Genomic DNA, 25,039 nt, shown 5'->3' with positions numbered 1-25,039 from the left:
TATCGCTCCAATATGCACAGTGCTGAGGGGGAGTCTCCGGAAACATGGAGCCTGTAGAGCGGCTCTCAGTGTTTCCCTCTAGTGTTCGCCAACATTCTGCACCTCGTGACGTACCGCTGCTGGGAGGTCAGAGGGTAAAGGTAACACATCGCAGGCAATATGGCGGCCACCAAGCGGGTGTTATATGTTGGTTAGTGGCATTTGTTCTTATGATTGATATACGTGTTTATCAGCCTAGCTTGGTGTGTGAGCCGGCTGGCAGGGTGTGAGCTATGGACTGCCTAGGAGTTGAGTGACTGCATGAAGTAATGTGGAAGCTGAGGACGTGTTGTGTCAGTCCATGTTCTGTATGGGAGGAGGGGGATCATTCATTGCTGTTTCCTTTCCTGTCATTTCCAGGAGGACTGGCTGAGGAGGTGGATGAAAAGATCCTGCATGCAGCCTTCATCCCCTTTGGAGACATCACAGACATACAGATCCCTCTGGACTATGAGACAGGTTAGGGCTCCTATTCTGGCTGGCTCTGACAAAGTATGGAACACCATGGGTTGAATTGTGAGGACATAGAATTAAAGTAGTATTAACCACTTCAATACCAGGCACTTTCCCCCTTCCTGCCCAGGACAATTTTCAGCTTTCAGCGCTGTTGCACTTTGAATGACAATTGCACGGGCATGCTACACTGTACCCAAGCTAAATTTTTATCATTTTCTTCACACAAATAGAGCTTTCTTTTGGTGGTATTTGATCACCTCTGGGGTTTTAATTTTTTGCTAAACAAACTAAAAAATACCAAAATTTTTGAAAAAAAAAAAGTTTTTCTCAGTTTCCGTCCTAAAATTTTGTTTTCCCCTTCACTGATGGGCACTGATGAGGCGGCACTAATTAAATGAAATATAGGAACTAATGCGCAAAACCACACCCTCATAAAATAAAAATAAAAAATAGTACCAGATGAGAAGCTGCCAACATAGATCAGTGTACTCACACACCTCTGCCAAACAAGTATTTAAATATAGTATATATGTGGCGCTAATCTATCCTAGTGTACCAATTCCAAATATGCAAAGACCACACAGTGCTTCAACAATAAAAAAATAAATATGACATCCTCTTCCAAGTGCAGTGTGCATATATAATAGTATTATCCTATGATGACCAGTGTATCCAGATATTGTGATTCTTCATACTCAAACACATACAAAATATATTAAAGTGCTTCGTGCAAAATACAACTCCTGTTGCAATTGTTCAAACCCAAAATATAAACGGTGACACAATGTGAAGAATTACCATAAAGTGCATGTGTGCAGCTAAAAATACAACTATGGATATAATAATTCATAAATTAGCCATAAATCCAAACAGTTGTACTATCAAAAATTGGTGCATCAAATTATTGCAGTAAGATTCCTCGTGCTCATAAACATATATTACAGTGCTCCTTGCAAAACGCAACTCCTGTTGCTATTAATGAACAACAATCAAAGTGACACAATGTGCAAAATAGCAACAATGCAGTTGTGCAACTGAAGATGCGACTAAAAAAACAGCATCCCCATATAGACAATATTATACATATAAAGTGACAATTGTGCGATAAAATCCCCAGAAGCGCTGTTACATGCAATGTGACTTATAATCTCCAAAAAGGAAAGTCTATTTAAAGGTGCAATTAAAGGTGACTTGTGACATGTGACAAGTTCTTCCACTCTTGTTCTGATGCGAGACAAATTGTTTCCCCCAGCCTCTCACCTGCAGTAGCGGCCCCCAGTGGGCCGAATCAAGCAAAAATGCCCAGATGGATGGTGCTCTGTATAGGGGATGGATCTCCTCAGGCAATCCCCCTTCCCTGGAAAGGATGTCCGTGGCTCCGACTCTCTGCAGCAACCACCGCCACTCACAATGGCCCCAGGATGATAGTGGGGGAGAAAGAAATAGCCTCCATAGTGTAATATTCCAAGTATAGTTTATTGCAAAACACGTAGTAACTTACATATAAATCCACAGCAAACAGTATAAAAACAGAAGGCTTCTGGGTTCGGCCGTACCCAAGAAGCGTCGGCACCTGGCTCCTCCTACTCTGACGCGTTGCGTCACACCACGTGACTTTCTCAAAGGAATCCCTTTGAGAAAGTCACGTGGTGTGACGCAACGCGTCAGGGTAGGAGGAGGCAGACATGGTGTATACTATATTTTAATACTTGATGAGGCGGCACTGATATGTAGAATTGATGGGCACTGACAGGCGGCTGTGATAGGCACTGACAGGCGGTACTGATGTGTTACTGACAGGTGTTACTGCTGGGCACTGATTGGCACTGTGGTGGGCTCTGATTGGCACTGTGGTGGGCACTGACAGTCTTTTATTATGGGGACACTGCTGGGTACTTATTGGCATGTGATTGGCACATCTGAGGGGGCTCAATGTGCTGATTATCAGCACAGACCCCGCACTCTGACAGGGAGAGCCGCCGATCGGCTCTCCCTGTCAACGCAAACCGAGGAATGACGTTTACCGGCACTTTCTGGTTCACGCTATGATCAGCTGTGATTGGTCTCTGACAAAGGCTTCTTATCACGATCGGAGATGCAACATGTCAGACTGACACGCCGCACTCACGATCGCCATGCTGCACGCCCCCCACGGGTGCGCGCCGCATGTTATCCTACTGGACGTCATATGATGCCCAGTCAGGATAACAGAACCACTTCCCGGATGTCAATATGCTATTGACTAGACAGGAAGTGCTTAAACATGGCAGCTTTTATAAAACTGCTACACTGTCCTCAACCAGGGAAACATTGCCCAGTACATGACTTGCACCTTATACTGTACGTTCCCAAGTACTCAACCTTTGAAATCTGCTGTGTTCAGGAAGCAGTGCAGGGACTTCCCGCCTGCTGCTGGAACAAAATCGACTCCAGATGAGCGCTTCTCTGCCATTCACAGGAAGCCTTGTATTTTTATGAATGAATATCAGCCTTCCTCTGATTGGCTGATGTGGGAGATCATCCAACAGCCTCTCTACCTCAGCCGATCTGCAGACGCCTTGTTTTCTTTGATTAGAAAAAAAACAAGGCTTCCTGTGAATGTCTTTGAGAAGAGCTCAGCCAGACTCGATTTTTTTTTTCCTGACGGCACATAAGAAACCCTTGCGCTGCTTCTGGAACACAGCAATGCATATGTTGTGTATCTGATGTAGTTTATAGGGCACAGACAGTTCCTTAATCAAACGGAAGCAGCTTCCTTGGCTTTTAAGGGTAGAAGGGTTTAATTCCTCTTTAAGGCCCCTTTTACACGGACTCCACTTTGCTCAGCAGGGATCGATCCGCTGAACAGGCGGATGACAGGTCCGTCTCCACTCACTGTGCTGAGATGGACCTGTCAAAGCCCCGCTGTCCTCTATGGAGAGTGGATGAAAACAGACCACCTGTCCATTTTCATCTGATCCTCCAGACGGATGGAATATGGGGTTTCCCTCCATCTGGATTTCACAGACATGTCTCCGCTGACATACGCCGCTCCATATAGGTGCATGTCAGCGGACATGTCTCCGCTGACATACGCCGCTCCATATAGGTGCATGTCAGCGGACATGTCTCCGCTGACATACGCCGCTCCATATAGGTGCATGTAGCATCCGACCATGTCCGCTTGAAAAACTGACAGACAGACCCGATCGAAAAGCCCATGTGAAAGGGGCATTAGGCTGTCAGCAGATCGGCCTCTACAAACTCGTCAGTGCCAAAAAATGGAGAGCAACTGAGCATGTGCAGAGCAGGGTGAGACAGTGTATTATTGGATCTTAAACAGCATAGGCACATAGTTTTACATAGCTATACCTGCAGAAGTAGTCAGCCTGAAGTCATCTAGCAGGACTTCATTTTCTGACTAGAGTCCCACTTTAATGTGAAAGGAAAGATGGCACAGGTGACACAGCACGCTTTCCCTCCCCATCCCCAGCCTGTAGGCTTTTGCCCATGTTTTTGAATGTAAGAGCTGTGTTTAGATTTTTTTTTTGCCTGTGTATCAGCAGAAACCTTTCCCTTTCCCTCCAGAAACACAGCAGAAATGACATGAGGTCTTTCCAAACTGAGGCCTTATCCCCTCTTATATGGTTGTCAACAAAGTTTGACCATTGGAAGATTCCTCTCATCTCCTGTTCCCATGATAAGGCCAAAATATGGATATCCCAAGCATGAATAATTTCAGTGGGGACACACAGCGCAAAAGAAACTTTACGGGGATTCTAACCACTCATCATTAAGCTTTACATATACTTTAAAGAGGAGCAAAACTAATGCCCAGCCATACATAGGTCGCATTCCGAACAAATTTTCATTTGTAATTGTAACTAATTTTCATTAGAATTTGTTACCATTAGTGGGCCGCAGCAACGTCCAGTTTTTGTGCAGCCATCAAATTTGAGTGTTCGAGCATGATGGAAACTTTTTGAAAAACAAGCAAATTTCTAATCGATCATGTGAAAATTGTGCGAGAAATATAATTGAAAAAGAAATGCATGAGCTGTGACCTGGAAAGAAAAGAAGATTCCCAACCACAAATGGTTGCACCATTGGATCACAAAACGCCAGAGAACACTGCGAGCATGCAGGTGGTTGTATTTTATTGAAAAAAAGACATTGCATACCTCTTATGCAATAAAGCGTCTGCCTGCTCGCAGTTTATTTTATTTATTTAATACAGGTACTTGTATATCGCCGTCAATTTACACAGCGCTTTACATATTTGTTGTACGTTCACCTCAGTCCCTGCCCTCAAGGAGTTTACTAACAGCCAAACTTTAAAGTGATTGTGAAGGCAGAAGGTTTTCTATCCCAATGCATTCAATGCATTAAGATAAAAAACCTTCTGTGTGTAGCAGCCCCCCTAATACTTACCTGAGCCCATCTCTATCCAGAAATGTTGCACGAGCAACTCAGCTGCCCGGGACCCTCCTGCTCATTGGCTGAGATCACAGCGGAGCGCCTTTGGCTCCCACTGCTGTCAATCAGTGAGCCAATGAGGAGGGAGAAGGCACGGGGCCTAGTCAGGGCTCCATGTCTAAATGGACACACACAGCTGCGGTTCGGCTTGGGTGCGCCATAGCAAGCTGCTTGTTGTGGGGGAACTCTTCAGGAGGGAGGGGCCAGGAGAGCCGAAAAGGGACAAGAGAAGGGGAGGATCTGGGCTGCTCTGTACAAAACCATTTCACAGAACAGATAAGTATAACGTTTGTTATTTTTAAGAAAAAAAAAAAAACAACAACTTTACAATCACTTTAACCACTTGCCGACCGCCGCACGCCGATGTACATCGGCACAATGGCAGCGGTGGGCAAATGGGCGTACCTGTACGTCCCCTTTAGAAGCTGGGGCTAGCAGGCACGTACAGCGTGACCGTGCCCGCGGGACCGGTGGGCTCGATGTCTGCCGGTCTCCCAGTGTTCATGTCACGGAGCCGCAGAATTGGGAAGTGCCTATGTAAACAAGGCATTTCTCCATTCTGCCTTGTGACATGACAGAGATCACTGCTTCCTGTTATCGGGAGCAGTGATCGCTGTCATGTGAGTTGAAGTCCATCCCCCCACAGTTAGAATCACTCCCTAGGACACACTTAATCCCTTCTTCGGACCCCTTGTGGTTAACCCCTTCCCTGTCAGTGTCATTTATACAGTAATCAGTGCATTTTTTATAGCACTGATCGCTGTATAAATGACAATGGTCCCAAAATAGTGTCTGATGTGTCCGCCGTAATGTCGCAGTCCCAATAAAAATCGCAGATCGCCGCCATTACTAATAAAATTAAAAAAAACACATAATAAAAATGCCATAAAACTATCCCCTATTTTGTAGATGCTATAACTTTTGCGCAAACCAATCAATATACGCTTATTGCGATTTTTTTTTTTTTTTTTTTTTTTTTTACCAAAAATATGTAGAAGAATACATATTGGCCTAAACTGAGAAAAAAAAAATTTTTTTATATATTTTTGGGGGATATTTATTATAGCAAAAGTAAAAAATATTGCGTCTTTTTTTCAAAATCGCTCTTTTTTTGTTTATAGCGCCAAAAATAAAAACCGCAGAGGTGATCAAATACCACCAAAAGAAAGCTCTATTTGTGGGAAAAAAAAGACGTCAATTTTGTTTGGGTGCAATGTCGCACGATCACACAATTGTCAGTTAAAGCGACGCTGTGCCGAATCGCAAAAAATGCTCTGGTCAGGAAGGGGATAAAATCTTCTGGGGCTGAAGCGGTTAATTCTGCTTTAAAATGTTATATACATATACTATAGAACAGGGGAACCTCAGCACTTCAGCTCTTGTGAAACTAACTAATCCTATGAGGCATTGCAAGATTTTGAAATCCGCAGGCATGACTACCAGAGACAGGCATGACGGGATTTGTAGTTTTAGCACAGCTGGAGTCCTAAGGTTACCTACCCCCGCCATAAAGCATAGATCATTTAGTATGTAGAAAATTAGTTTTAGGATCAAATTTCTAATGACAACTCTTCAAACCTTGTAAAATAAACCAGTGGCAGTTAAACAGTAGACAACAACCAGCAAATTTCACCCATAAAGGCTAATCTAAAAACGGATCCTAGATTTCAGTGTATGTAAGAGCTGAAATATTGGGGTTGATTTACTAAAGGCAAATTGTCTATGCACTTGCAAGTGCACATATACAGCTGTGGGCATTTTAATTTGTACATTTTGACAGTACACATGAGTATACAGATAAAGCCTCTGTGTGTTGCTAATCATAATATTAATTATAGGGATATGCTCTTACTCTTTTTCATGTTTACTGTATGGGATGCTTACTACACATTTACAGCAAAGTTTACAAAATATATTCTACAAGTCGGTTTCACTGAGTTTGTCGTTATTTGGATCTGTTTTACAGTATGAGGCCTCTTGCACATGGGAGTTAAAAAAATTTTTTACTGATCATCTGAGTATAGATGCATTGTTGTCTATGGAACAATGCACACAACTGTGTAAAGATCAGAGCTGTAAAATATAAATAGAATGTTTGCATGCCGTAATTTATGCACATACACATATATATATATTGCAACACTAGCAACTGGAAGAGGTTGAAGAAGGATCACATGTATATGCATAGGCACATTTATGTGCCTATATGTGTGTATACGCAAGGTCTTTAGAGGACATTTTACTCAGGATCTTTCTCAGACATAATAATTTACTGATGTTTATACTCAGGATCTTATTCAGTGTTCAAGAGGCCTAAAGCAAACATTGCAAAAATATTAATTTGTAGTATAGGGAACTCCCTACATCAAACAGCTCTCTGAATTTGTTTTAGGGTGGGTTCACACTACTGCGAATTGGATGTGGTTTTTCTCCGCATCAAATTCGTATGACAGGGGAGAGTGACTGGCTCTCAATGGAGCCGGTTCACACATCTCCGAGGGCGGTTGCAGAGCACACAGCAGAAGGGTTTGTGTGTCTTTGGCTCAGTTTCAGGTTCAAATTCACGCAAAAATTCAGACCTGAAATGGTGAACAGGGCCGCACCCCCTTCTGTGCCCCGCAGCCGCAACACCATTTGCTATGCTCTGCGCCCACACATAGTGTGAACCCAGCCTTAGAGATTTAAATAGGATATATAAAAAAAACTGCAGAATTGCTACATAGTCAGCAATGTATGAATACATTTGAAAATTGTGAGTTTCTGCAACATGGTTATCTTGCCTCTCATGTAACACATTGGGGTTGATTTACTAAAGGCAAATAGTCTGTGCACTGCAAGTGCCTTTGCGCTAGATCTGAAGGGAAGCTCTGATGATTCCTATCATCTAATCTAAGGATGAGCTCCGGCGTGTTCGCACAGCCCACGTGCAGAGCCCGCCAGGAAGTCGGCACGGCGCTGCGCTAATCACAGGCAGTGAGACATTTCCCGATCTCTGCAGCCGCGCATCAGGACAATGTCTCACTGCCTATGATTAGCGCTCCCCGGTGCCGACTTCCTGTCGGGCTCTGCACGTGGGGTGTGCGAACAGGCTGGAGCTCATCCTTAATCTAATCATGTGCAAGAAAAAATGCATTTTTAAAATTTATTTCTTTTCCTTGCATGTTTCGCTCAAATCTAAAGCAACTGCACTTGCAATGCACAGACTATATGTCTTTTAATAAATCAACCTAATTTGCTTCATAACATAATATGGTACTACTGCTACCAAACAGTGGTTACTGGTTTCTAACTGCTATTTTACTTAGGGCCGGTTCACACCAGGAGTTGCACAGGAACATGCCGTGTTATGTGCGATTTGAGTGCAGTGCATTTTCAGCCTATATATTTGAATGGGCTGAAATCGCACTGCACCAAAATTAGTGCATGCACTACTTTAACAGAACGCACTGCAACTGAATCACATGGTACTTATGTACCATGCGATCTGGTGCAGGCAAATGCACTGCATTTGTGACCTGAATTTGGGGTGTCATTAGCATTGCATAGACACCCCCTGCAGAACGCTAGTGCAGTGTGTTTTAAACGCTGTGTGGGAAATGCGCATGGAATGTTGGTCTCCCGCACTGCGTTCTGGTGTGAACAGGTCTGTAGTGTAGTGCCTCAAGCCAGATGTACAATAGGTCCTTTATATGCTTCAAAAAAAACCTAAAACTATTCTTTTATTACCTTTTTTTCTGTTTAGAGAAGCACAGAGGATTTGCTTTTGTGGAGTTTGAGCTTCCAGAGGTCAGTGGGCATCTTATTTTATTTACCTACTTTGATAGCTACTGATGATTTCTGGGTGGGGCAACCAATCAAAATCACTGCATGTTTCACCGGCACTGTCAGTTTTGAGCAAGTATTTTATATATACTGTACATGTACTTTTAAACTTTTTGCTTGTGCTTTTGAAGCTTCACATGTAAAAGCTTAGCACATGTGTACACAGTATGTTGTGTAACTTTATGATTGTTAATAGACTTGTGGGGGCACTGCAATTTGTACATTATTATTGTATACTGCAAGTGTCAGTAACCCTAAGAAAAACATAGCACCTTAAAGCGGGGTTCCACTCAAATTTTTAACTTAATCTTACCCCCTTCAGTTAATTGCATAGATGTTCAAATGCCACACGAATTTTTTTTTTATCGCTGTAATTACCTTTATATTGTACTTTATTATGGCACTTCCTGTCTCTCCTCCCATGGCAGTAGGCGTGTTTATTGCCTTTCCCCGGCACCGCACTGTCTCCTGGGAGCTTAGTGTCAGGCTTCCCAAGATTCAGTACGGAAACAATGATCATGCGCGTGAACAAGCTGTGAATGAACAGCATTGGAAACAGGAACAGGAAATCAATGCTTGTGGGCTTCACATGCCCACAAGCAAGATGGAAACAGCCAGCCTCAAATTTTTTAAGTTATTCTTCAGTACGAAAACAGACAGAGGCGGAAATATTACACCCAAACTGTGAGTATTATTTTGGGATTAGCAAAGTGTCTCAATGACCTAAAAAAAAAAAAAAAAAAGATTGGTCGCCGGACTCCTGCTTTAACATGCAAGATGAATAAGTACTGAATTTTAGTACATGTATGGGGGGGATAAGATCTAGTTATTGGGTTCTTGATCATATTTTTGTACTTTTTGCACTTAATGGTTATTGATTTAACTTTTTTATATATATTGCAGGATGCTGCCGCAGCTATTGATAACATGGTATGGACTACTTTTGCTATATTAGTGGTTTAGGTAGCACTGATTGTAGCTTTAGGAATTGTGCTGAATAAATCCAGAGCGCTTAACAAAATATTTTTCTATCGGCTGCACTGTGGAACCATTTGTTGTAGCATTTACAATTTGAATCGGTATCACGCGAGGGATGTCTGATCATGGATTGTCATTTGAATAGAACCTAAAGTGTATGTAAAGGCACAGATAATGTGTCGAGTTTTGACTGCAGTCTGTGTTCCCACTGGGGAGGTTCACCCCTCTATTAGTCTTGGTGACAATTGGTGCCCAGATCGAAAGTGGGGGGAAATCAAATATTCTGAGTTGTCACCAAAGCAGGATATGAAATTCAATGGGGACAAACCTCCTAAGTTTCATTCAATTTGAAGGAATTTTCTCTTATTCACTGCTGCATCTCCAGGACAGAAAGTAAATAGAAATCTTCCAAGAGGGGCACAGCAAACAAAATAACCTATTCGGCAGCTTTTCTCAACTGTTTTCAGGTCCCAGAGAACCCTTACTAAAACCAGTTCATTAGGGGGTCAATAGCAAAAATGCCCCTTACATCAATGGTTAACAGAAAGAATGCCCCTTATGGTGGTAGGAGAATGCAACCTAAGACAACTAAAAGTGCTTTGATCCTGTGAAGGCACCACAAAATGGGAGGTTAATCGGCCACAGCTCAAGCAACCTGTGGAGAAGCCCTAGGGTTTAATGGAGCACTGGTTGAGAATGGCCGTTACAGTAAGGAAAGGTTTTTGTGCGGAGAGCATGTTCACTGCATTCTCCCAGCACAATGACCAAGTTGTCATCACCTTGACAGACAATCACAACCCATTGTGTATTTTTTACTGAAAATATAGGCTTGATAAATGCACAAATATTGTGTGACATAAAAAATTTCAATTATTAATATTGAATTCTGTTGATCCTTTACTTTCAAAAAATATGTAATGTTTTGGGATTTTGTGTGTTGTGTTTTTTTTTTTTTTTTTTTTATGTACAAAATGCAAATTTTAGCACCAGATAAAAAATGGCTCCAGCAGCAAGTTAAACTAGACAAATTACACCTAACAACATATCTGTATACTTAGGCTGTTGTGTTCTCTAAGTAATGTTTATTCAAAAATGTATTTTTAAATTTGATATTCAAATTAATGAAAACTTTACATTATATTTTTTTTATTTTTTTTTTGTGTTGCATTTTTAAGTTTTTTTTTTTTTTGTTTTTAATACTGTTTTTGAGCAGCTTTTCTCAACCTTTTTACCCCAGAGAAACTCTTGAAATAAGTTTCAGGTCTCGGGGAACCCCTCGTAAGATTAGTCCATCTGCGTTATTGGGCAAAAGCCCTCTTCATTGGTGGTGGTGGTAAGTGGTAAGAATGCCACACTTACATGGGTGGCCAGAAAAGACACCCTTGCAGTCATGCTGGTGGCTTTGATAAGTAGCGTTGGATCTGGAACTATGAACGGGACTACCAGATAGGAGGTCAGCCGCAGCTCAAGAAACCACTAACCAGCCTCGGAGGTATACTAGGTTTCCACAGAACCCTGATTTAGAATGGCTGATCTAGGGTGTTACAAAATCTAGTGCATAGTGGAAAAAAAGCTAGTCAGGCAGTGGAAGGACTAGTTGTGATACATCCACAAATGTACCATGTTTATTTTCATAAAGGAACCTTTTTTTTTTTTTCCAGGATTTCCCTATACATGTATGTTTGAGTCTGATGCTCCAGCTTTTGTTGGAAAGGCCATAGGTATGATAGTTGCTGCCTGTCAGTTGTCTGAACGTGAACGCTTTTTATAATGTGTCAGGCAATCAACAGGCAACAACACAAGCTGGAGTGCTATTCAGAAATGGTAACTAGAGCTAAAGAAGTTTCACCCGTATAGATACCCAATTTAGGGGGCTTATCTGGAAAAGACAATATGCTAGAATTAACTTCATTATGTTACAGTATGGGAAAGACCAGGTGGGTTTGGCAGTCCTGAACTCTAGGATCTACTTATCAGGTACCCAACTCCAGCATTTTATGGGGTGGGCCTCTATAGGTAGGTTAACTTTTCTCAGATACAGAATTGACAGCATCTGTCACACTGTCTCTATTAAATATTCTCTGGAAATATTTAAAAGCAAGCCTGTGGGTCAATGCTTACCTTACTTATGTGAAATTATCTAAACTGCAGGAGATTCCTGGCAGGCTGTGGGTATTCATTTCATTTCTTAGTTCTATTCCTTGAACCTGTTAAAGTCCTTTATTACCTTACCAGAGCTCAATACCCCAAGACAACAGTTTTTTGGACATTTACAGCTGCGCCATGTGCTTCAAGCCCAAGCTCTCCTTTTCACCTTAATTTTAGAGGAGCCACATGTGATCCATGAAATAATGTCTGAAACCAGTAAGAAAGGGTATGCTTTTTCCTATATTTACTAACCTTTTGACTCTTACCCAGGATACTGTCCATTTAACTTGCAAAGGGAAATGGGAGCTGGCTGTTGGAGAGAGGTGGGAGGCGGTTTTGACATCTATACCCCTCATTTCTTTATCCTACTCAGAAACTATCCCACTTATTTCTTTTGCATAGAGCATATAGTACCCCAGCTCAATTGTGCAGATGGGGTAGAAAAGATTCCCCCCTGTGCCCCAAATGTAACAGACATGTAAGAAATTGAATATATATGTTTTAGAGATGTCCTAAGTTAACTAGATATTAGAATGATGTTATTAATACAATATCATCCATATTTGTTATTATACCCCAAGATCCTGTTCTATGGCTTCTGGGTTCTTAAGATGAGGTAATGTTTATACCCCCTAGCCATATTGCAGTGACAAGACTACTTTTCATTGCCCGGAAGCACCACAGCTGGTTATATACTCTGGAGCTTGCTCCACCTCTGTGAATTATCCACAGGCTTCTACAGTTATCATTTTTTTCTGTACCCTAGGTGACTAATCTAGTTTAGATACTCAGTGACTGATGAGATATAGTAGTGGTCGCGCACTTGGTGATGTGGTTGAAACTAACCATCCTAAGGGCTAGTTCACACCAGGAATTGCACAGGTACTCGCTGCACATTCCTGTGCGATTCGCATGAAGTACGCTTTGATCTCATTCATCTTGAATGGGCTGAATTGCACTAGACCATGCACTACTTTAAAAACACACTGCAACCAGATTGCATGGTACTTCTGTACCATGCAATCAGGTGCAGGCAAATGCATTGCGATTATGACCTGCGTTTGGGGTGTCGTTACCACAACATTGACACCCGCTGCAGATTACAACTGCTATGCATTTTGAAAGCTGTATGGCAAACAGGAACAGAATGCAGGTCACCTGCATCGACACTTACACTTGTATTGTTATTGTATGTAATTTGCCGACTAGAATGCCCTGTACACACGGTCGGACTTTCCGACGGAATATGTGCGATCGGAGCTTGTTGTCGGAAATTCTGACTGTGTGTGGGCTCCATCTGACTTTTTCCATCTAAATTTCTGACACACAAAGTTTGAGAGCAGGAGATAAAATTTTCTGACAACAAAATATGTTTGCGTAAATTGTGACCGTGTGCTGACAATTCCGACGAAATTAAGAGACGAAAGCTATTGGCTACTGCCCCGTTTATAGTCCCGACGTACGTGTTTTACGTCACCGCGTTCAGAACGATCAGATTTTCTGACAACTTTGTGCGACCGTGTGTATGCAAGACAAGTTTGAGCCAACATCCGTTGGAAAAAATCCATGGATTTTGTTGTCGGAATGTCCGATCAATGTCCGATCGTGTGTACAGGGCATAAGTGTTTTGATGTCTGTTTAAATGAAAAACAATGTTTGCAAACCTTGAGCATGTCTGCATACACATTATTTTGCTACTGATGACGAATTTATAAATCGGCTATATTGTGTTTAGCTAAATATGTTTTAAAAAAAACTACCTGATTCAAAGCAAAAAAAAGTTAAAGTGGAGTTCTGCCCCCCCCCCCACCCCAGGAAAAAATTAAAAGTCAGCAGCTGCACATACTGTAGCTGCTGACTTTTAATATTAGCACACTTGCCTGTCCTGGAATCCAGCGATGTCGGCACCCGAGAAAATGTTTTCTTCAGCTCTTGGGTGCTGCCACCACCATTGACTGTAAGTTCCCTACTGCGCATGCGTGAAGCACGCTGCGCTTTCTGAAAGGCCCAGCGGCGGGGTAAGGAGGAGGGGGGTCGAAATTCCAAGTGATCTCGCCGTGGAGGGATCTCTTGGAAGTGGGAACAGGTCCCCGCGCCCCCCCCCGATCTCAGTATGTCTTCTTGGCATGGTGGAGGCTATAGTCCAATCCAATGCTCATAGAACCCTACTTAATGTTTCACTGTTTTATGCACCTAAGGCCATTCTTCTTCAGTGAAAGAAACCTGCCCCCACTGTGTTCTTTTTGAGGGGCCTGGTTAACTCCATGATCCCATTCTATAAGGCCCCATATATATCCCGGCATGTTAAAAGAAATTCAGTAAGGTTTGGCAGGCTTGGTTGGATTCTTCCTCCACTGTTGGGTGATACTCTGCAGTATAGCATTGATATATTGGGGATTGTATGTTACAGATAGTCAAGCTGTGTGTTAACCCAGATTAGCCAGTTGGACCTCTAGCATCTTTGGTATCCTTTTATCTCTTATTGGTGTGAGATGCTGCCTGTTATAAAATCTTTCTGACATGGTGCTCTTAGTTTTGGAGGGCTCGAGAGATCTTCAGATTCTTATGATACTGGAAAATGTACACCTATATATCTCTTCACTCACCCAGCCCCCCAGGGCTAAAAAGTGGATAGGGAAACGAAGTTGAGGGTGGAGGGTGGAGGGGTGGGGGTGGGACGTGATGGGCTACTTTATATTTTGTAGATAGTAGGACTCTGTTTTCTAGAACACCTAACTTTGGTTATAGGTTTTTTTTTTTTTTTTTTTTTTTTTTTTTTATGCAGCCCTGCATGGCCTAACTTATGGCAACCTTAACTGTATTGTCGCCACCTTTGTATTGTTTTGTCTACTGAAAAACCTCAATAAAAATAATATTAAAAAAAAAATTGCATGGGTGGACAAATCCTCCCCTGCTGTGCTAATGCATTCTGATAGCTGCTAGTGTTGGCTGTCAGAATACCCACACAGTGTCTGTAGCTAATCCACTGCAGAAGCTGTTTGATAACGTTTGGCTTGTCTTTTAACAAAAATCAAGCCAGCTGGACAACCAACTGTTTGAATCATCTGAATCTGCCAGTGTATGGCCAGCCTAATTAAGGTTAAATACCTGCCTTAGCCTCTAGATGGTGCTGTGTGCATGTGTATGTGTATTATAAGTGGATACATTAAGCAAAGCATCTCTATAGGAGGCAGTTAGAGCCATTTCAAGTGAAAAGTTCATATGTATTTATAAAGGTAATCAGTGGCTGCAAAATACAGTATCTTTATACTATATATCAATTTAGTTTGTTAATGCTGACTTTTATTTTATAGACTGAATCAGAATTATTTGGAAGAACAATACGAGTAAATTTGGCAAAACCCATGCGATTAAAGGAAGGTTCTTCTAAAGCAGGTTAGTTTGTGTGGATGTGTGTCATATTTTAATTTTATAACCTGTACTAGAAGCAAACATTTGTAAAATGCAGGTGCGCACATGTTGGCAGCACATCTGTGTGTGTGTGTTTTTGGGTTTTTTTTTTTGTTTTTTGCCCTGTATTTTTATTTGTACAAATCAGCCTCTGCTTTGCAACAACTTTCTTCAGCTGTGTTCTTTAAATTGATGTTAGTGTGGTCTGATGATGACTGGCTCAAGAAATTTTCTGGAAAAACGCTACAAGAGAATGAAGCGGCTGAGGGGACAGAAGCACCCAAACCAACAGAACAGGAGGTAACACTTTAACATCACAGTTGGAGATTAATACGTTTTATGATTTTAGTTTTATTTAAATTATTTCCTCCAAATTTTAGTTCACAAACCAGAACAATTTTAACTTGGAATACAGGGAAATAAAATGCAAAACTTACCTTCGGTGAAAACTACATATAATGATGACATCAATAGATCCTCCAATCTAGAGAGCCGCAATTATATATTTATTTTTTCTGTAAGTAGAGCTTGGCTCCACCCCCACTTTCCACCAAGCCTCCCATTGCGTAGTAATGTGAACGACTACCTCACTGAACCGGGGCATGTGTGGGGGATATTGCAGGAAAACTGTTTATAGGGCAAGTCAAGATTTGCAGCTTCTTCAACTTTCCATATCTCTGGATCCACTGATTAATTGGTGAGGTTTTTACTGAAGGTTACCTTCAAAAGTGTTTACTTTTTTCAGCATTTGTTTGGATTTATAAAATGTTCTCCTTAAATCTTTTAATACTTAAATGTAATATGCGTTGCTGTAAATTAAAAATTTTGAATGTGCTACTTTTACACAATTTATTTTTCTATAGGGAGAGCCACCCGCTAAAAAGGTTAGAGCCAATCCTCAAGTTTACATGGACATCAAAATCGGAAACAAGCCTGCTGGGCGTGTTAGATTTCTGCTTCGTGCTGATGTTGTTCCAATGACAGTAGGTAAGCTCCTGAATGAGATGCCTTATGCCCCATACACACGGTCGGACATTGATCGGACATTCCGACAACAAAATCCTAGGATTTTTTCCGACGGATGTTGGCTCAAACTTGTCTTGCATACACACGGTCACACAAAGTTGTCAGAAAATCCGATCGTTCTGAACGCGGTGACGTAAAACACGTACGTCGGGACTATAAACGGGGCAGTGGCCAATAGCTTTCATCTCTTTATTTATTCTGAGCATGCATGGCACTTTGTCCGTCGGATTTGTGTACACAGGATCGGAATTTCCGACAACGGATTTTGTTGTCGGAAAATTTTATATCCAGCTCTCAAACTTTGTGTGTCGGAAAATCCGATGGAAAATGTGTGATGGAGCCCACACACGGTCGGAATTTCCGACAACAAGGTCCTATCACACATTTTCCGTCGGAAAATCCGACCATGTGTACGGGGCATAACACACAATTCCCGACATTAGACATTGTTCCCTTTTGTAAAACCTTTGCTCTGTGCAATGAGAAACCAGTGGCTATAATAAAAATATGGTAATGGTGTGGTGAAAAGACCAGCACCAACCAAAGCTGTTATGGCAGTTTTGGGGTGCACCAATAGATTTAACCTGTAATTAAAATCCAATGATGGCTGTGTAGCAAGGATTCAGTCGCACAACTAAATATGGCAAAGCAGTCAGTAACATAAAAGAAAACTCACCAGACTTTCAGGGGTGACAATTGTGTACATCCACTGTGACCCCCAAAAAGGCATATCGGGTATTACTTAAAGTGGTTCAAATGTCCTTTTTTTTTTTTTTTTCTTTTAATTAAAATTATATTGCTCAGGGCAGTCCTTTACCTCTTGTTTAGCATCCTCCACCAGCGCGCTCTCCTTTTTATGAGTGCCCCCTCACCAAGCCGGCTGCTGTAGGGGCACTCATTCGTTTGTACCTATGGCTTCTGCTGCTCTCAGTGAAGCCTGTGAAAGCAGAAAGAGGGAAGAAGAAGACTTGCAGCTGGGTACAGCCCTGGATCGATATAGGACTCGGGTAAGTGTCTGGGGGGGGGGATAGTTTGTGGGGCTACATTTAGAAACTGTCTGCGTTCAACTGGCGACGCTATTGGAACTAGTGCATGTGAGGAGTTCGGTTCATCTTATGGACATTTGACGACGATGCCATGCAACTATGTTCCATGTATTTGGGAACATGTTGACCTTATTCCTGGATATTAAACAAGTTGTTTTATTGTATGTCACATAAATTGATTTTGGCATCCAGAAGTGATGATAAAGGAACACTGAAGCTTGGTTTGTGGTCCGGAATAGGGTTGAGAAACTTCTTTTCTGACCTTTTCCCCTGTACATGGAATTTGAGATCTAAAAACGTATTCATATAATATGATGGTCATAGCAACTAAGGAAGCTCAAAACCTAACAGCAGTAACAGTCTTCCACATCAAAAGTTCCAGTCTATAGATTCCAACAGTTGTGAAGTGTGCGGTGCAGTTAGTAAGAAGAAAAAAAGTTGGTGAAATCAATTCTATAGAAGATTTGTGTACATGAGGGTTGCAACCTCAAAATAGACTTGTGGATTCCTGGTGTTCAAACATTATGAAAACCCTTAGAAGTGGTTGTGTGGAGGAGTACAAATATTATTTCCTGGATATCCCATCTCTGGTAACCATCTGTGTATACAATACACTTCTGGATCCTTGTGATAAAGGAGAAGGGTGTTATCCACAGTAAAAGAAGATTATTTGTTTGTTTTTTGCTTCTATGGGGATTGCTGAAACACTGTCTTCCACAACTGAGAATATCCAGTGGAACTTACCCCTTCAGAATGTCTATCTGTATTTGCTAATGTTCATGGTAAAAGCTGGTACACATGTAAACCGGCCGACATTCAGCCCTTGATTACAGCCTGTCTGACAGAAGCCCGTCTGACGATGGCCTTTTATATGGGCTTGCCGAAAAACCAGCATCTGATCAGCTCTTGCAGCCAATGGCTGAGAGTGCTGATCAATGTGTGTTCTGTAGGAGCAGTAACCTTGTCAGAACAAAATAGCTCAGCGGGGGAGATTGCTGTACTAACATCACTTGTGTTAGTACAGCAATCTGTCAGTTGTTTTTTTTTTCTTTCAGCCCTCTAGGTTGAATGAAAAAAAAACTTAGTGTACACCAGGCATTACGGATTACTCTGGAGTCATCTGTTATGTGGAGACCATCATTGGGTAATATCAATATCCGCTCCACTGCTGTTTGAAAGTCAGCCCTGGAACCTGTATGGGCTATTGAAATGATTGTAAGGAGCAGTGTTCCTTTGAATGTATAATATTTCACTGTTCAGTATTTGATGTTGCAGCACTCTATGAAACTAGATATACTTACACTTAATGTAATGGAATGACACAGAATTATAACCACATAGACCCAGTTGTGAAAGTTTAACCAATATTATGTTTTTTGTTATGCACAAGGTAGACCTATGGTCTAACTTAATAGGAATTATATTTTTGTAGGTTTGAATGTATTGATTGTACTGGGTTACTGTGTTTTATGTGTGTGTAATATATTATACATACTGTATTTACATCAACTTGCTTCACCTTAGTTGAACAGAGGGTAAATGAATTTATTGGCAATCCTTGTCGAAAATGTTTGCAAAGGAACACTCTGAGCATACTGGGAATATGGGATTTTAATGGGAAAGGGTATTCATTGGTGATTTTATACTCTGTGCAAAAAAAAAAGGTCTTTGTGGGGCTATGGCTTGCGGTGGTTTTTGTTCAGTTTTGTTTATTACTCACAAAATAAATATGCTGTATATATCACATGGTGTCTGTAGTCTAATAACAGTGATTCCTTCTCAATATTGTTACAAATAATGCATTTTTAGAATTTCATTCCCAATTAGAAGCAGCAGAGCATGTACTCCTCATGTGATAGTGCTTAGGGACCCTCCTTTCATCTAGATTCCTGTGCTTGGCTGGTGGTATTTATATTCCAGTGTTCATACTTTCTCAGTCTGTGACCCAGAAGACGTTTAAAGGTAGAGCTCCTGATATGGGACATTCAGTCAGAACATAAGATCCAGGGCACTGCTCCAAAACCTTCACCTCCTGACATTCACAGACCATTTTGGTGCTGTATTCTTACAGCTCATCTCTTCTCTAAATATGAAGAGACAACACAGTGTGACTCTCACCCCCTATTGACTCAGAACATGTTTGAAACAGAAGGCCAGCAATACAGCTAGCATTTTCAAGAGATCTGCAATAGCATTCTGTGTATTGTTCTCATGACCTGTCATTGTTAAATGAAGCAGCAGTGGACCAAACAAAGGTTGGGTGCATCCTTGCCTTTTGGTGTGCTATTCCTTATTGAATACCGTTGATAGTCCTGAATTTATAATTGAAGTAGTACACATCCCTGATTTTTAGGATATAATTTATTGTAGTGTAAGAGATATATTCTACCATAAGAAGGGTGACTAGAAGAGAAGGTAACAGGATAATAAAAACAGGAAAATAAGCTGTATAGCTTTAAACATTAATTGATACTGCAAGCAGAATTACACTTGTTAGGAACTCGAAGTTTAATCCTTCATCTCAATAACGGGACAAATCCAGCTGTAATTTCAATTGACTTGTTGTCATTTTTTGGGCAGCAAATGCTTAGTCTTGTAGACCCCACCCCTACACACTGTATATTTTCTGCTTCCAGTTGTGGTGAGATACCTTAAAGGGGTTGTAAAGGTGTGTTTGGTGTGTGTGTGTGTGTGTAATATATATTTATATAAATATGTCATACTTGCCTGCTCTGTGCAAGGGTTTTTCACAGAGTGGCCCCGATCCTCCTCCTTCTGGGGTCCCTCAGTGGCACTCCTGGCTCCTCTTCTTGAGTGCCCCCACAGAGAGACTCTTTCCATGGGGGCACTCATGTGGGCTCACTCCCGAGTCATGCTGCTGCATCTATTGAAATAGACAACAGGACTTGCCCCCCCTCGTGTCACTGGATTTGATTGACCGCAGTAAGAGCCAATGCCTCTTGCTGCTATCAATCTATCTAATGAGGACCTGAGACAGCGGCTCTTAATGCATTAAGGTGAAAAACCTTGAGGGTTTACAATCCCTTTTAACTTTCAATCTCAGTAGATTGGCAGACAGTGACTCGATTCAAATGACATCCCGTAGATCGTAGAAAGCTTTAATCCAAAACTTGTGTAGATCGTAACAGATGAGCATCAGATAGGTAAAAAAAATCATGGCATGTCTAGCTCCCATCAGAATACAGCACACGTGGAGAATGCAGACTAAGCATGAAGAAGGGTGGGAAAAACACTTTAGAGCATGCCCTAGCTGCAGAGTAAGATGGGGGCAAGATTTTCTAAAGGCAAAGGCACAGACAATTCATGTGTAACATGATAGAATACATTCAGTATGTGCAAACACTTTTTTTGTTTCCTGCTTCAAAAGGTGTCCCCTAACCTATAACCAATTCGATTTTTTTTTTTTTATTATTATTTTTATTATTTAGAACAAAATCTTTGGGTTTCTAGAGAAGGTGCACATGAGCCCTTGAAATTATTGACAAGTACTATACAAATATATGTATAGTTAGGTTTGTGCATAATGATGGTATGTTTTTGTTCTTTTTTAAAAACTTTGTGACATTGAATTTTTATTGTTGTACTAAGCAGGTACATTATTTTTCTACTATGCAGAAAACTTCCGCTGTCTCTGCACTCATGAAAAAGGATTTGGTTTCAAGGGAAGCAGCTTCCACAGAGTCATCCCACAGTTCATGTGTCAGGCAGGAGACTTTACAAACCACAATGGGACAGGAGGGAAATCCATCTATGGAAGGAAGTTTGATGATGAGAACTTTATTTTGAAACACACAGGACCAGGTATGTAAGCTTACTTACCAACAGCAGCTTGCAGTTTACTTATTTAAAGTCCTAACTAGCTTGCAAAGTAAAAGAGTAATTACCTCGATTTTTGTGAAAAGAAGTAGAAATGGTTTGTATTGTATGAAAAGTGAATTTGAATTTTAGCTTGCGCCGCATTGTTTCCAAAAAATACAAAGGAAATCCTACATTGTACTGTGCATGTTAAATGGGAAGGATGTGGAATTGGCTGGGACAATCTAAGTGCCTGACTGTGTGAGCATTTCTCAGTCAATTGTTTACTGATCATTTTTTGCAATTTTTTTTTAACATTCTTCCTAAAGTGGTTCCTAAAATGACATTAAGGCCTATTTCACACAAGCGGCTGTTCTGCTTCTGTTGAAAGCTAGTTTTGTTTTATTTTGAGATTCCAAGACTCTGGGCACAGTGATCACTTGCAGTTGTACATTGCGATTAGCAGCGTTTATGTGCGACTGTTTTTAGCTGCGGCGGAACATTCTTGCCATTTCTGATGTGCTTCCCGTTTTTCTTTCCTCGTTGCCGCTGCTATCCGCAGGAAAAATAGTTCACTGTTATTACCTGCGGTTATGTGGAGATGGCTGTGCTAAATCGGTCCTGGACGCAGTCATATTTCTTTTTTCTAACCGCACAAAACCCCATGTAAGGAAACCGTCGCTAATGTGTGTGAATGGGGCCATGGCAAAGCATTTTGTGAGTTTAGGTTCAGTAAACAACTTCATATATCCGCAGCTAAAAGCTGAATTCTATCCGCCCATGTGAAAGGAGCCTAATTAGCCTCGGTTTAAAAAACAAACCTGTTATACTTACCTGTTCTGTGCAATGGTTTTGCACAGAGAAACCCTGATCCTCTTCTGGACCCTACTTCTGGGGTCCCCTGCTGAAGCCACTTTCAATGGGGGCACCAGATGCTAGCTCGCTTTAGAGCCCTGCTGCTGCATCTATTGACACAGACAGCAGAACTTGGCCCCGCCCCCCCTTTGATTAACAGCAGCGGGAGCCCATGGCTTCCGCTGCTATCAATCTGCTCAATGAGGAGGGAGGTAGCGGCTGGAGCCGCTGCTCTCGTGCACATTGCTGGATCGGATCTGGCTCAGGTAAGATAAAGGGAAGTCTGAGGGGAGCTGCAGCACAGAAGGTTTTTCACCTTAATGCATAGCATGCATTAAGGTGAAAAAACATTAGGTGTTAGAACCACTTTAAGCCTTAAATTGGTTGTAAACTCCCATCGATTAATTGTACCTATAGGTAAGCCTATAATAAGGTACTGTAAATATCTCCTAAACCTGCACCGTTTAGGAGATATTTACTGTATATGCAGCCGATGAAGTAATCGGCGCATGCACTCTGAAGGAATGGGCACCCATGCCAGTCCTTCAGAGCCCTGTGCTGTAACTGGCAGCTCCCGCGCACATGCGTGGGAGTGACATCATGCGGTCATGAGTGAGTGACGACCAGCAGTGACAACACATCCATGGAGGGCTTTGTTTGCAGGCAAGTTTCCCATAATGTACTAGTATGCGATGCATGCTAGCACATTATGCCGTGTGTCACACTCCCCTCTTGTAGCCCCACTCACCAAAAGAAATGGACCCACAGCTTTTCAGTCTGGGGGTCAGACAAGCATACAACTGGTGTGGGGTATAACGGATTTCATTTCATATGGTGAGTGTGACACACGGCACACCATGTTTTTTTAAGCACTTCAGCACTTTTTTTGGACTGTTTAGAGCACAGAGCACTTTTAAGATTTTCATATTATAATTTATTGGACTGTTTACATTACATTACATTGATTATTGCAAGCGCTGTATTTTTCATGGACCCATTTCATGAGTTGTAGCACTTTGTGTACAGCAACTGCATGTTTTGCATTTATTGTTGGTCATATTTTTATTTTCTTACATAGTGAGAGTAATATCACATTTATATCACTTTTCGTATATGTTTGTTATCTACCACTTTGTGTTACATAGGAAAGATTGCAAGCACCACACTTTTTGTTTTATTTTGCTATAGGTGATTTGTTTACTTAAAGCGGAGGTCCGCCAAATTTTTTTTTTTTTTAAAGTCAGCAGCTACAAATACTGCAGCTGCTGACTTTTAAAATATGGACACTTACCTGTCCAGGGCGCCCACGATGTCGGCACCCAAAGCCGATCTGCCCCTCAGATGCTGCCGCCGCCATCTTCAGTAAGGGAATCAGTAAGGGAAGCCTTGCGACTTCACTTCCTGGTCACCATCTGCGCATGCGCGAGTCGCGCTGCGCAATCCGAATGGTCCCTGCTGTCTCTGGGACCCGTGTGTCTCCCAGCAGACAGCAGGTGGGGCGGGAAGTGGCGTAGCTCCCGCGGGAGTCTATGCCCAGAAGTGGGTGTAAATACCTGTATTATACAGGTATCTGCACCCCCTTCCCCCCTGAAAGGAGCCAAATGGGACACTGGAGGGGAGAGGGTTCTGAAAAGCGGAAGTTCCATTTTTGTGTGGAACTCTGCTTTAAAGGGACAGCTGCATATTATTCATTAGCATAAAAAACCTTCTGTGCAGATGATTCCCCCATAACACTTATTTATAATTACCTGAGCCCGATCTCAATCCAGCGCTGTTTCCGAGAACAGATGCTCTCTCCCTCCTAAATGGGCAGATTGATAACAGCAGGAATCATTGTCTGTAGCCATTCATATAGATGCAGGCAGCACGGCTGGGGATCAAGCTTGCACAAGTTCCCATTGGAAGCGGCTTCCTTTGGGGGCACTCGCAGAAAAGGTGGAGCCAGGAATGCCAGCAAGGGACCCCAGAAGAGGAGGTTCAGGGCTGCTCTGTGCAAAACCATTACACAGAGCAGGTAAGTATAACATGTTTATTATTAAAAAAAAAAAAACAATAAGGTTTAATTGGCTCTATTTTAGTCTTGTTTTTTTATTTCATTTATTTATTTTTTAGGTTTGCTTTCTATGGCAAATTCTGGTCCCAATACAAATGGATCCCAATTCTACATCACATGTGACAAGACGGATTGGCTTGATGGGAAACATGTAGTGTTTGGAGAAGTGATGGAAGGAATTGATGTGGTGCGTCAGATTGAGGTGAATATTGGTGCTTTTATAATGTATATTTTGTAACAGATTTTTTTTCTTATCTTTTTTACTTTGAAATAGGTGAATCTTCCAAGATAAAATGCTATGTTTATGGTTGAATCTACTAATGCTTGTGTTATGGATTTGTCATTTAAAAGGCACAAGGAAGCAAAGATGGAAAACCTAAACAGAAAGTCATTATTTCAGATTGTGGAGAATATGTATGACATTGTTTAAAAAGGAGCTACGGCTAAATGAGGCTGATGTGACCCATCTGTTTGGGACTTGACCAACATCATGTCAAGAAGGCTTTATCTCCCCACTGGTGATTTTTGTACATTTTCTATGCATAAATAAATATTGTTTTGTAACTTGGTGTGTTGATTTATTTTTTATAAAATAAAGGGTGGCTACACCATTAAAGACTGTACTACTTTCAGATAAGACTGTGTTTTTGTTTTTTTTCTTTTCGTATATTGTTAAGAAGTTTTTACAATATAAAACTGATTATAAAACTGTATAAAGGGTACAGATAAGAAGGAATAACCTCCACAAGACAACTGACAGTCTTATGTACAGTACAAATGTACAGTAAATATTTCGGTTATAGTAGTACTCAGATACTAGAATTAAAAAAAATGAAAAATTTGGAGTAAGAATAAAATAATATAAAAGGAAAATAGAAGTATAATAAAAGAATGATGGACGTAAAATAGAGGTAATATTGAGATCAACAATCTT

General features: G+C 41.4%; 1 protein-coding gene across 1 annotated transcript; it reads left to right on the top strand.

The window, feature by feature from the left end:
• The first annotated feature begins 79 nt into the window (after positions 1-79).
• Positions 80-24,742, top strand: PPIE (peptidylprolyl isomerase E). Its single transcript, XM_073615278.1, has 10 exons — positions 80-190; positions 400-498; positions 8,693-8,736; positions 9,676-9,702; positions 15,213-15,294; positions 15,509-15,609; positions 16,173-16,296; positions 21,018-21,203; positions 24,165-24,307; positions 24,457-24,742. Exons 1-10 carry the CDS (start codon positions 160-162, stop codon positions 24,523-24,525), a joined length of 906 nt encoding a protein of 301 aa, XP_073471379.1. The 5' UTR covers positions 80-159; the 3' UTR covers positions 24,526-24,742.
• The last annotated feature ends 297 nt before the right edge of the window (positions 24,743-25,039 follow it).

The sequence above is a fragment of the Aquarana catesbeiana genome, linkage group LG02 (assembly GCF_042186555.1).
Source record: "Aquarana catesbeiana isolate 2022-GZ linkage group LG02, ASM4218655v1, whole genome shotgun sequence".
In the NCBI taxonomy this organism is placed as follows: Eukaryota; Metazoa; Chordata; class Amphibia; order Anura; family Ranidae; genus Aquarana; species Aquarana catesbeiana.
Note: the sequence above shows the minus strand (reverse complement) of the source record. Positions and strands in the feature narration are given on the sequence as shown.